The sequence below is a fragment of the Pezoporus flaviventris genome, unplaced genomic scaffold, assembly GCF_033815535.1.
Source record: "Pezoporus flaviventris isolate CSIRO_AGI_PZ_B2104156 unplaced genomic scaffold, CSIRO_AGI_Pfla_v1 ptg000007l, whole genome shotgun sequence".
In the NCBI taxonomy this organism is placed as follows: Eukaryota; Metazoa; Chordata; class Aves; order Psittaciformes; family Psittacidae; genus Pezoporus; species Pezoporus flaviventris.
Genome location: NW_026892555.1, coordinates 18,328,165 through 18,340,219, shown reverse-complemented (window position 1 = coordinate 18,340,219; position 12,055 = coordinate 18,328,165). Strand labels below are relative to the sequence as shown.

General features: G+C 44.2%; 1 protein-coding gene across 9 annotated transcripts in view; it reads left to right on the top strand.

Annotated features, from left to right (window-relative positions):
• Positions 1 to 12,055, top strand: part of OXR1 (oxidation resistance 1) — a 220,386-nt gene that overhangs the window by 151,053 nt on the left and 57,278 nt on the right. For 3 of the 9 annotated variants that reach the window (XM_061447885.1, XM_061447884.1, XM_061447878.1), the window contains exon 1: positions 886 to 1,102. The exons of the other annotated variants lie outside the window; for them this stretch is intronic. In XM_061447885.1, the coding sequence (XP_061303869.1) occupies positions 949 to 1,102 (154 nt within the window). In that variant the 5' untranslated portion in view covers positions 886 to 948. Of the gene's footprint in view, positions 1 to 885; positions 1,103 to 12,055 lie in introns of those variants that run through there. 9 annotated transcript variants of the gene reach the window in all.

Sequence of the window (12,055 nt, the reverse complement as noted above, 5' to 3'; positions counted from 1 at the left end):
ACTCGAAGGAAGGCAGGGGGACCCGGGCTGGCCTAGCACAGCGAGGACAGTGTCATCCCAGATGACACTTCCATCCCAGATGACAGGAAACTGAGCGTGAGGGATGAAAACAGAACAGCAAAAGCCGACAGTGTCACTCACAGCTGGTCTTGTTTTACAGTTACAGTAGTAAAACATCTTAGTATCAAAAACTGTGAGAAGACTTAAAATATGCCTTGACTCTTGATTTCCATGGTTCTTAGTAAAGGAATGCTGGAACATAAAAAGTTATAAAGTTAATACAAAGCTTTGCAGCACATGCTTGTTAAGCAGTGAGCTTTCACAAAACGTAACTAAAACCCCAAACTGGGGGTAAGTTCATGAAGATGTACAGGTGGCCGTGAGCCTGCCTGAGACTGAAAGGCAGCGATATCCCAAGCGGTCACGGAGGCGGTGAGGAGATCCAGGTGCCCACCCGTCCTGCCCTCGGGCCTCACCTCTGAAAGTCGTGCCCACGACGGGCCATCTTCTTGCAGCAAAACAGTTCAGGAGGCTGCCTCCTAGCTCCGCCGGCCTGTATTAAAAACAGTGACTCGCTGGAAAGCTGTGGGGCCCCTCCGCCGGAGAGCGGCCTCACCCGCACAGCCCCGCACCGCGACACCCAGTCCCGCGAGGCGCCAACGAATCTGCTCCGGCCCCGGCCAAGGCCCCTGCTCCGGGTCCTGCCCCGGGCCGGCGAGGAGAGCAAGGGCGGCCTCAGGCCCCCGTGCCCTCGGCTGTCGCGGCCCGCTCCATACGCGGCTACCAGTTCGCAGCCGTCCGCTCCCAGCGCCGCCGGCGGCAGCAGCGCGGCCCCTTTAAATGGAGGCGGGGCCGAGCTCTAAAGTTTGTCGGAGTTGTGGAGTGCGGCTGGCGGAGCTGCGTGTCCGGCCCGGCCATGGGGTTCAGCGGCCGTTAGTAGCTCCCGCCATGGACTACCTCACCACCTTCACCGGCAAGGGCGGCCGCCTCCTGCGCGGTACTGCCAGCCGCCTCTGGGGCGTCGTACCCGGCGGCTTCCGCCAGGTCCGCTTCCAGGACGGCCGGAGCCGAGGGGCACAGAGTCCCGCCGAGCCGGCGCCAGGTACCGGCGGGGAAGGGGTGGGGGCCGGCGGGCTCCACGGTGGGTCAGGAGCCTCTCCGGTAACGGGTTCGGCTTCTCAGCCCCTCCGAGCTTTCCTGGAGAGGAGCGAGCTCTGGGAGAAGCGCGAGTAGGAGCAGGAGTGGGAGAGGAGAGGACCACTTCTCCAGCGGGGAGCGGCCCGTGTGGCTGGGAGACTTGCAGCGGGCTCTGGCCCTCCCTCTGGCGCCGGGGCTGTGCCGTGGCGGCTGTGAGCGGTGGCTGAGGGAGGGGGCGGCGGTCGAAGACGGTTAAGGTGGGGGTGCGGTACGTGGGCTACGGCCTGTCCCGCTGCGGGGCCGGGGCTCCTGCCTATGCCCGGTGGCTGCCTGAGCGGAGCCTGCGCCCCGAAGGAGTGGTGGCACAGGACGGGTAGAGAGCAAAAGCCAGCCTTGCTCTTGCTCTACGTCTTCCTGATTTCACGGCAGTGCTGTTACACTTACTTTCATTACCTGCTGCCGTCCCACACACATTTTTGGTACTGTTACTGAGCCGGGTGAGGGAAGGTGACTGGAACACAAGCTCCCAGGAGTGAGAGCTCTGTTGTGTACGAGGTGGTGTCTGGCTCCTGTGTGCTACTGAAGAACAGGCTTTGGAAGTAGGTTTGGTGGTGGTAAGGGCATAAGTAAGGCTCTGCCTTTCAGTGGTCCAACAGGACAGTCAGGAGACTTTGTCCTGTGCTTGAGAGCAAGAGGCCTTTGGGCTGTAAATATGAATATCGTAATGTAGTCATCTGAAGTGAGCACTCAGGTTGGCAAGCAATACCATGAGAACTGGAGGGGTGGACAGCGAATGTACGGAGACGGTATGCAAAAGAGGGCTGGCCCGTAAGGACTCTAGAGACATAATGCTACTGTTTGGAAATTAAAAACAAACCATAATGCAACTAGTAAAGTTAGCATGGTCTTAGGACTGCTTGGAAAGAGTGTAAAGTTAAATTTGTAAAAATACTTTATAAGATATCAAGAATGATACACAATGAATAGTAAATCTTGCCCTTTTTTCCCTGTTTCAAGAAGCTCTCTGCTGAGTGGTTGATAGCATCTCTATCATGGTCTGTAGGTAAGGTTGAAGTCAGGTCTCTACTGAAAGGTATTATTAAAGGTACTTAAATTTCTTAATTCCTTCCACGTGGAAGAGTAAAATCGTTTTTTCCTCAAGTGAAACAAAATCTGTTACTTTAGTAGGCAAGGCAATAGGAATTATCATGCAGCCTGTCAGATGTAGATGATGTCTCCTTGTGTGCCTTAAATCACACTTCTCGCACAGAGGAATAATAGATAACTACCTATATTTACAGTACCTCTTTCATTATTCTGTGTCCCTCTTCACTAAGACATACAGGGAAAAAAAGAGGTAGTAAGTTGATTTTCAGCAGGGAAATTAAGTACTTTGAATAAGGCCTGTACATATTGTTAAAGGCTTGTTGACAAAGATTGCTTATGTTCTTTTGCAGAAGTGAAATGTCAGTAAAACTCTTCAGCATCTGCTGGCCTTTTAATTACAAGGCCATGTGTTCAGCTGTTGGTCTAAAGCGTCTGCTAAATGTGATTTCTTGAAGCAAAAAGATCTCTGTGACTCTTCTTCCCCTCTTGCCCTGGGACAAAGGATCAACTTAGACTGTATTACAATCTTTTGGCTTTTCCCTAGCTTTGAGCAGGAAAAGTATTTCCTCAGATACTTTCATAATGTAATACTTAAGATTTGTGTTAATGAAATGTGACTGCAGTTCTGGAAAGCAGTGTAGGTTTCTGTGTATATGTAATTTGATATGCCTTTTTGACAGAACCGTACCGAGGGGTTTTCCTCACCTAGGCAAAGCAGACTGTGTAAGGCAGTTAGATCTTGACTGCCCCATGCTGTCTTCTCCTTCACAGGGTCACTTACGGGCAGAAGAAAAATACTTGTGACTGTAGGATTCTTCTTTGGCAAGTGTTTTGCTGGCTTCTACAAGCTGCCTGTGCCCTGGTAATGAGTACTGTAGAAGTTGTAAGGATGATGATGAGTACTGTAGAAGTTGTAAGGATGATGAGAATACTTCAGTTGAAATCCAAGCTGTTTTAGTTAGAGATGGGTCCCCTGACATTAACTTAAACCTTTATGGCAAATCCCAACTACTCCAAATGTTCAGTCTCTGTGTGGGGTGTTCAGGATCCAGGCCTAATTTTTACTCTAGCTTTTTTTCCCCCCACTTAAGACTTTCAGAAAGATCTTGTCAGTGTTCATTGTTCTTGCATGGTTCAGTATTGACTATGCATTACTTTTTAAAAGAACAGTTTTTTGCAAATACCTTAAAGCCCTGTTTCCACATTTCTGAAGCAAAACAACTGGGTTTATTCATACTGTATTGTAGAAGTGAAATTAATTTTTTTTTTAAATATTTGTAGATTTAAGTTCTATTGTTTTCTTGCTTGTCTTCCGAAACAGTTGAACAGCCCTACAAGGGTTCCAAGTCCAGGAGGCAAGTCTGTTCAAATGGTGTACCTTAAATCACTGCTCTGAGCCTGCGTACTACTTTGGGTATGTGCAGAACAGTTTATAGTATTTCTTAGCAGGGAGAAAGAGGAGACGCTGGGAGACTGAGTAGTGCCACAGGAGGCTGTAAACCTGTTTAACCAGTTTCCTCTGTTTGTGTCAGCAGCCAAGTCAGTGAAATAACTTTAGGAAGGTGTTTTATCTATTAATGATTGTGGTGGAGGGTAAAAATGCAAGGAGAACCAGAAATTGTGGAGAAAGTATCTGACTTTAGTAAAGGTGCTACCAATAATTTCAGTGTAAAATTCCTTAAAAAAAAAAAGGCAACCCAGAACAGCAAAACAGCCTTGTGGGCTTTGAAATACTTCTGAAGATAGTCTCTTGATAATTTTTAGAAAGGGCTAGTATGTATGTATGCCTAGATTCACCTGGAATGGAATGTAGCTTTCTTGTTTATTGGTAATACTGTAGATGTTAGCATATCAAAGTTGCATGCATTTTTATTTGCTTGGAAATGCAAGTCAGGGCTTTAGAGAATGTGTGATTGAGGGTTATCTTTGCTGCAGAATTAACTTGAATGTTCAGTTTAATTTGAGTCTCATGTATACAAACCTCTTAAATGAGCCAACAGCATGTCTCTTATTGTGCTGTTTGTGTTGTCTGCTGTGAAAGAGGGACTGTGGCCAGCAGTAAGGGACATATGTTTTCTTCTTTTCAGTGACACTGCTGGGGCCATACTATGAATATGCTCTTTGGTTTGGTGTACCATTGTTAGAGGAGGCTTCTGAGAAACTGCAGAGGTTCCATGTTTGGGGGTGTATCACCTGTGAGGGATTGAAGGAGCTGGGCTTTAACCTTGCAAAGAGAAGACCATGGTGGGTTAGAGGCAATCTGATCGTGGCTGCTGCCCCTACTTTTCTCTTCTCTTACTCCTGAGAAGAGAGTAGGTCATGACTTTTGGCTTGAGAGGTCTTGGACAACAGAGTAAACTTCACATAGGATAGTGGTCCATCCCTGGCACAGCATACAGTTTTAAGCTGACCTAATTTGATGTTGACAGTATTGCTGCTTCACACTGGAGGCTGAAGTAGATGTACTCAAGACGTTTCTCCAGATAACACTTGGATTCTGTGAGGATATGAATCCGTGCCTGGAGTCTCATCCTTCTTCCCTCCTAAGCATTTTCATTTCACTTCTGTCTGCAGTCACTTCATAGAGGGAGAAAATATACTGCACAGGCAATCTTGATTTCCTGCAGTATGTCTCTCAAAAAGTACAGAAGTTTAAGAAATGAAAACCAGTCATTCAGAGCTACTTGCTCAGAGAATCCTCTTAACCAGTCTGTCAGAGAAATTGTTCTAGCTGCCTTCTATTAAAAGAATTTTTGTTGTTGTTTTTCTCTTCAGGCTCAACTTGATCAGTTCTGAACTGTGTGGCTTGTGGGTTTATTTACTTGTGTTTTTCCTATCAATTTTTGAGTTGGCCAGTAAGGTAACCATACACAGTATACCTGTTAAGCCATGTGGCTTGTCAGTCCTCTGTAAGGCAACAGCAGTGCATTTGAAAGATAAATGTGCAGGGCCAAGTTACGGTACATCTGTCAAGTCCTCCTGTAAAAGTTAGTATCTCCTAGAAGTCTGTTTCAGAATAAAGCAGACATAAGAATAAGGTAGGTGATTTCTTCACTTCACCCTCACGCAGTACTTCGTTTTCAAGAAATTAACAGGTGTATAATAAAGTATGAGAGAGGCTTCAAACTGGAGAGACAAATTTCTGTAAGTTTTCTTGTACATACTGTTCCGGATGAAGCACATGTGAAATGTACCAGCACCCTTTACAAAAACGCTAATGCTTCACTTTCATGTCTGAAAATACTTCAGTGGGTACAAGCATAAGAAGCAAATGTAGTCTTGGAATGTATTGGGCTGGTGACTCAGTCATCTTGTGATATGTTAATGTATGCACAATCTTCTGACTTACACGCTACTAGTATATAGAAGTGCTTGACTATTCCCTTGGTGCATGTGATGCTAAATGATATTTTACTTCATGTTATGGTTTGTACTGCTATATCTTGCCCCGCTGTTTTTGTTTTTTTTTTGTTGTTGTTGTTGTTTTGGGTTGGTTTGATTTGTTTTTTTTTCTTCCAAGCATTGGGACTTTTTCTGCAGCCTTTGTTGTTGATTGTGCTTTTGAGTTTGTTTGCTGATGTACTGTTGAACTGTTTTCAAAACTAGTCCATTGGGAACTCATTAACAGACCCCTCCATTCTGCTAGTTTCTATTTCACTCTCCCCTCTGCTGAATTTTTGACATAGTTTACAATTCTTAGTCTGCTTTTGCTGTTCAACAGGATTCTGATGTATCAAATGTTTTACTGAAGTTCAGTTTATAGGAGCTCCAATTATATGCCAGGTTAGTTTATAATCTAAGTATAGTTTATTCTAGTAATCTAGTGTCCTTTGACTGCATTGCATTTTTGTTTTAATGCATCGTGTTTCATCAACGTCTTATTTTTTCTGGTTAATTCCCATTTCCAGCATTAAAACAGTTTTGAAGCTGATGCTTTATGACATCCTGCATGCACGTGGCTGCATTTCAACTTACTACATGTATGAATGATAAATTTCTGTGCGTCAGTAAGCAATGCACCTCATTGTGTTACATGTGTGGATCTTACTCGGGCTTGGTTTGGTGGTGGCCTCATGCATCTGCATTGCCTGCCAGAAGAATGTGGGGAGGAGTCATAGGTACCAATAGCTCAAATTGCAAGCAAGATGGTTTAGTCCTGCATAAAGCGGGGAAGGCAATGTTCTCAGTGCTAATCACTCGGCCTTGAAAATGTCCAAGAATGGAAACTGTACAACTGCTCTGGGCAATTAGATTTTTACCTTTTATCCAGTCAGAACCTCTCCTTTTGGTCTGTTATGTTTGTTGTCCTTTGTTCTTCCCTGGTACATCGCTGAAGAGCCTGGCTCTGTTGTCTTGATACCTATGTGGAAGTTAGCTGGAAGGTACAGGAGGTTTTTTTTCAGCAGAGCTGCTCCCTGGTCAGGCGGTGGCACTCTGTACAGCACAAAGACTCCTCCTTCCCGTGTGGAGGAGTGTTCTGTTGAATTTCATAAGGTTCCTGTCAGCTTGCTCTTCCATCCTCTCCAGGTCCCCATGCATGGTAATCCTGCCCTCAGATCTGTTGCCTGAGCCCCCCCATTTGATGTCACCTGCAAACCTAATGCAGTAAACTTATAAAATGATTAAACTGTATACATGCATATTCCAGATGGAACAGGAAAGGAGGCTTACTGTTATGTGTTAGGGGGATCACAAAAATAATTTGAATCGGTGCTGAATCTGTTGCAGGAAAACTATTTTGATGTGTTGAGGTGCTGACGCAGTATTAATGAGGTCTTGGATGCATTTAGTTTGGGGTTTTGGTTGAGAAAAATGTGAACAAAAGCATCATGTGGAGAGCAGTGATAAGGATCAAGAGTGTTGAGAGCATGACTTTGTTAGACTGAATCACAAATAAGTAACAGTTGCTTAAAGAGGGCATTAAAGGGGTCATTGTTTATGGTGCTGCCTTGGTCTGAAAGCCTAACATTTTGGCTACAAAACTGCAGGCTGTGAGCATCTTGTAGGCTACCATTAAGGCCTCTTATTTCTAGTTCTTAAGACACTGGAAGATAACTGAGAATGTTTCAGTAATTAGCATAAGCATATCTATCTGCAGGAGAGGGAGGAGGATCAATGAGACAGTCCCTCTATTGAGATGTAGCTCCTGCTGTTAGGAAACACAAGTCACCAGGCCTTACATAATATGAAGATTTCCTACTTTAATCTTTTTTGTTTATATATTAATAGAATTTAAAGATATAATGGCTGTTAAGGAGAACTAATCTTACAAAGATGTAATATCTGTGCCTCTGTTTTATCAATTAGAAAGTTGCTTCATGTGCTGCTAAGTAACAGTGTATTTGCAAATATTTTAAAAAAGAGACTTCTTTTCCTTGCTTTTTTATGATTCAGTTTTTAAAAATCTTTACCCCATATGTGCTGCATGGGTTTGTTTTTTTTGTGTGATTTTGGTTTTTTTTGTGTGTGTGTTTTTTTTTTTTTTAAGATCCTGTGAAAACTGTGTCCTAGACAAGCATTTAACAAGGTTACCGCCTCTGCCTTTTTCTTAACGCATGTAAATCTAATGCGTAACTTGCAGTTCTTGTTGCAGGAATAAGAGGGAATAAATAATCTTTTTCTCATCTAAATCATATTAAGCTCAGTTATTACTTACAAGCAATTGGCACTGTGTTGACTTTTCCAGCTAACTTGCTTTATCTTGGAGGATACCTGTTTGATTTATCAATTTATTCATCTGGAAAAAGTGATCTTTGTAATTGCTGTTAACATAGAAAAGAATGGAAAATCAACAGCTGAGAAGCATTGCAAGGTATTTTGAGTTTTAAGTTTATCATGCAGAAAAATAGTAGGGTAAAGGAAAATTTAATACATTCCTGATCTGTGCAGAGCTTGAAGATACTCCTAAACAGTTCTTAGCATGTATTATTGCATTGTTAGTCACAGTACAAATCTTGAGTTCTATTTACCAGCTCTTATTGCCAGGATGTGCTATAGAAGGACCAGCAAACAGAAGAATGAAGGTCTACCATTCACCTCAGATAACATGCTAAGAAATGAGAAATGTCACTCTTGTCATGTCAGTTTGAACTAGCAGTGCCACAGGAATATTTCCAGCCAACCAAAATTCAGTGGCACAAGACCATATAGAAGCTGATAGTTGATACTCCGCCACAAATGTTGGAATTTAACTTCAGTTGCCTTCAAATTTCTGTTGAATAATGCCGCTGACTGTTACATATGCTAAGGCCAAAGCTGCCTTATTTATAAACTGTATGTTCCCAAAACCCCTTTTCCTATCTTGTATAAATATGTTGGAACAGTTCATCCTCCTCTCTGATTATGCTGATTATATGTAACCATTCTTATGCTACTGTTGTTTAATCTTGAATTTCTACATGTGTTCTTTATGACTAAATATTGGTCCAGTGTCATTTTGAACACTGCCTTCTGTGTATTTCTAGTTACAGTCTTTTAAATCCTAGACAGTAGAAATATTTTTGTCATTTGTGGATCTGTTATGTACTTTTTCACTTGGCGTTTCAAATTGTTGTGAAGGACCAGGCCTGCAAAATGGTAGTTCAGAATTAAAGCATCTACTCTGATGTTATGGAAGGTGTGGTCTTGTTCCTCTCTGAAACAGCCCAGCTAGACATTTGATAACCTAGCACCCCAGATCCCATGTCCAACAAGTTACTGGTGACTCTTGAGGCTGTGTGCAGCTTGTTCAGTGATGTCAGGTTTTTCTTATACTTGTGGTCTGAGTGCATCAGCCTTTGATATTCTCTGCTGGCAGACGAGATAATGATTGTGTGTGACCTAATGAGATGGGCTTTGTACAGCAGTTGCCAGCAGGAAATGAGTAAAATGAAAGGATGACACTGATTCTTGTTGGTGTTGAGGTCTTTTCAGACCACTGCTTCCTATGCTGTATCCATTTCCGCGTGCTCCCTAGAATACTAGGAGCATGAGGATGGCTGAAAGATGTGTTTACGTATCTCTCAAAAATAGCTGGCTCATTCAGTGAGAAGTAGTTGGAGGCTTTGCAGTATGCCATCAACAAAGGTTGAATTTATGTCTCTACTACTGTGACCTATTTTCACAGTTGAAATACTTCCTAGTTTTGTTTCTAAGACGTTAGGTGAAATGGATGTGTTCTGTAGGAACTGGCAGCTCAAGCAGTCTGTCTGTGGGCAGAGGTGTGGGCTTCAACAGCTGTGGCCAGTACTGTCAAAAGCCCTGGTTTGTAATTGTACAAAAGCCCTAGTTTTTGCTTCAGCCCTGCCTGCCTCCAGCTCTTCCTGACTTGGGGGGCTTTTTTTCATCAGGTTATGAAACACCTGAATCCATATCCATATACTGAAGGCAAAGTAATGCTACCACAGAGGGAAGGAATGCAAGTGGGCACTGATGGGAAGGGTGGGAATTACTCTTAGGGAGTAGGGGAGGGAATAACATTAAATAAAAATAAAAATAACAACCTACAATAAACTGCAGCTAATAATCTCCTGGGGAATTTGTGGTAGGAGTTTCTCTGGCATCTGCTTTTCTCCAGGGTGCTTTCAACAAGGACCTTCTTTCCCCACCCTTTCTCCCAGTTCTTACTTTACTGAAGTTGGAGTGCACTGAAGTCTAAAGCAGCAGGTCCTCCTGCCCTGAAGAACAAACAGCTTTCCTTCCTTTTTTTATTTCTGGCATAAGAGACAGAAGTGGTTATTTGTGCAAGACATTATTCTACTGCTCAGTTACTGGAGAAGATAACTTGTCTTGACCTCTTGAGTGGCACCTGTCTGCAGACTTTTTAGATACTTACACGTGAGCTAACAAGAGGAAAAAGGAAGCTTAAATTTCAGTTAGGAAAGAAAATGAACAAACAACATTGGGATATATATGGATGAAGCATTGTTGTGGTTTAAACCCAGTCAGGTAACTTGTTCATGTGATAGATCATCTCTACGATGGCTGATTCCCTCAGAGACTGGATGCCTTTGTTTATAGTAATCCACTTGGCCGAACGACTCGTAACATCGTCCTTGTACGGAAACCTTTCTTTCACAGCTGCCAAGAGCCTCCTCCAAAGGCTGAGGGACTTTTTCTCTCTTGCAATTGCTTTGTCAATTCCCCCTTCTCTAGCAAGTGATCCCAGCTGCTTGGCTTCTGTACCTTCTAGTTCGTGACCATCGGCCCCATTGTCCCAGCATCGGAGTAACCAGGTGACGATGTGCTCCCCTGGTTGACGGGTAAAATCTTTTCGCATATTCCGCAGCTCGGTTGAGGTCCAAGGTCGAGAAGTTACCTCTTCTTCTTCTTCGTCATGTGATGATGACTCCTGATCAGATTCTGGACCGGGTGGTGAATTCATTGGTTCTTCATCTCGCTTCACCCTTTTTGCCTCCTTTTTGCTTGTTCTCTTGCGTACAGGGGCAACTGATATTGGTACGAATTGGTCCTCTGGTTTGGCTGCAGTGATTATCACTGTGGTTTGAGTAGCGACTGTACTTGTTGCTGGGGGTGGTGTAGCTACTGTGCTTGGAGCTGGGGTAACCGCGCTGTCTGTTGCAGTTGAAGTTTGAGCAGCTGCTGTACTTGCCACTGGGGTAGCTGCGCAGTTCATTGCAGCCAAAGTTTGAGTAGCGACTGTCACTTTGCCCTCAGATCCGCCGACCTTCTTTTCCTTTTGAAGGTGCTGGATAGTGTTGAACAAGGCCCTGTAAGCATAGGCCAAGCCCCAGCAGGTTGCCGTGATTTGTCCATCTCTGGTATGGCCAGAATGACCACACACCTCATTTAAGTGTTTTACTAATTCTTCTGGATTTTGCAGTTGTTCGGTAGTGAAATTCCAAAGTACTGGAGGGGGCCCACTGACCTAGATACTTGCCCATACTATCCCACACACCCTGCCACTCATGGCTGTCCAGCCTCAGGGAAAATCTCTTGGTCCTCCTACATCGTTGTTTGACCCCAGACAAGACCCAAACCTGACTCTGCTTAACTCTTGAAATCAGTAGTGGGCAAAACACACTCTGTATGCGTGTTAGCATGGTGATTCCCATCACCATCAGCAAACAAGTCTCAACAGCATTAAAAGGCCATTCAAAAAATTCAAAACTCTCAAATGTAAATGGTCTGGGGGGACGACTAGGAGGGTAAAAGGATGTCTCCTTCACAGGTTGAGCACCTGAGGAGGAGAAAAAAGATGTGTAATTGCTAAGCACTTCTATTATATACCTCCCAAAGTATAAAGGTGGTGACCACACTGGGAACATAAGCCAGATCAGTTTCATGATCAATGATTCTATTGTATTACAAGTCATTACCATAAAGTACAATGGGACAAAAACCTTAGCCCAAGCCCCACACTCGAAAGACACTAATACAGCAAATACCGGATGGAAGTAAGATATGATATACTGAAACTGTGAGATCAAGAGGAACAACCTTGAGAGCCAATAAATCAGCATTGTGACGAGTGACTATCAATCCAGTCAGATCTGTTCTTATCTCAACCCCTCGTGCCCCACGTTGGGCGCCCAAAAGAACTGTCGTGGTTTAAACCCAGTCAGGCAACTTATTCACTCACTCCCAGTGAGTGGTGCCGGGCTGAGAGCAATCGAGGGCTGCCCCCCCCCCCCCCCCCACCGGGGCTCTCCCCTTCCCCGCTCCCGGAGGAACGGGGAGGAGGATCGAGAGAGTGCAACTCCTACGGGTTGAGACAAGAACAGTCCAGCAACAAATCACCACCGCTACTATCAGCTAAAACAATGATAAGGGAAAATAACCAGGGAAGAGAATATGATACCACCGGCCAAGA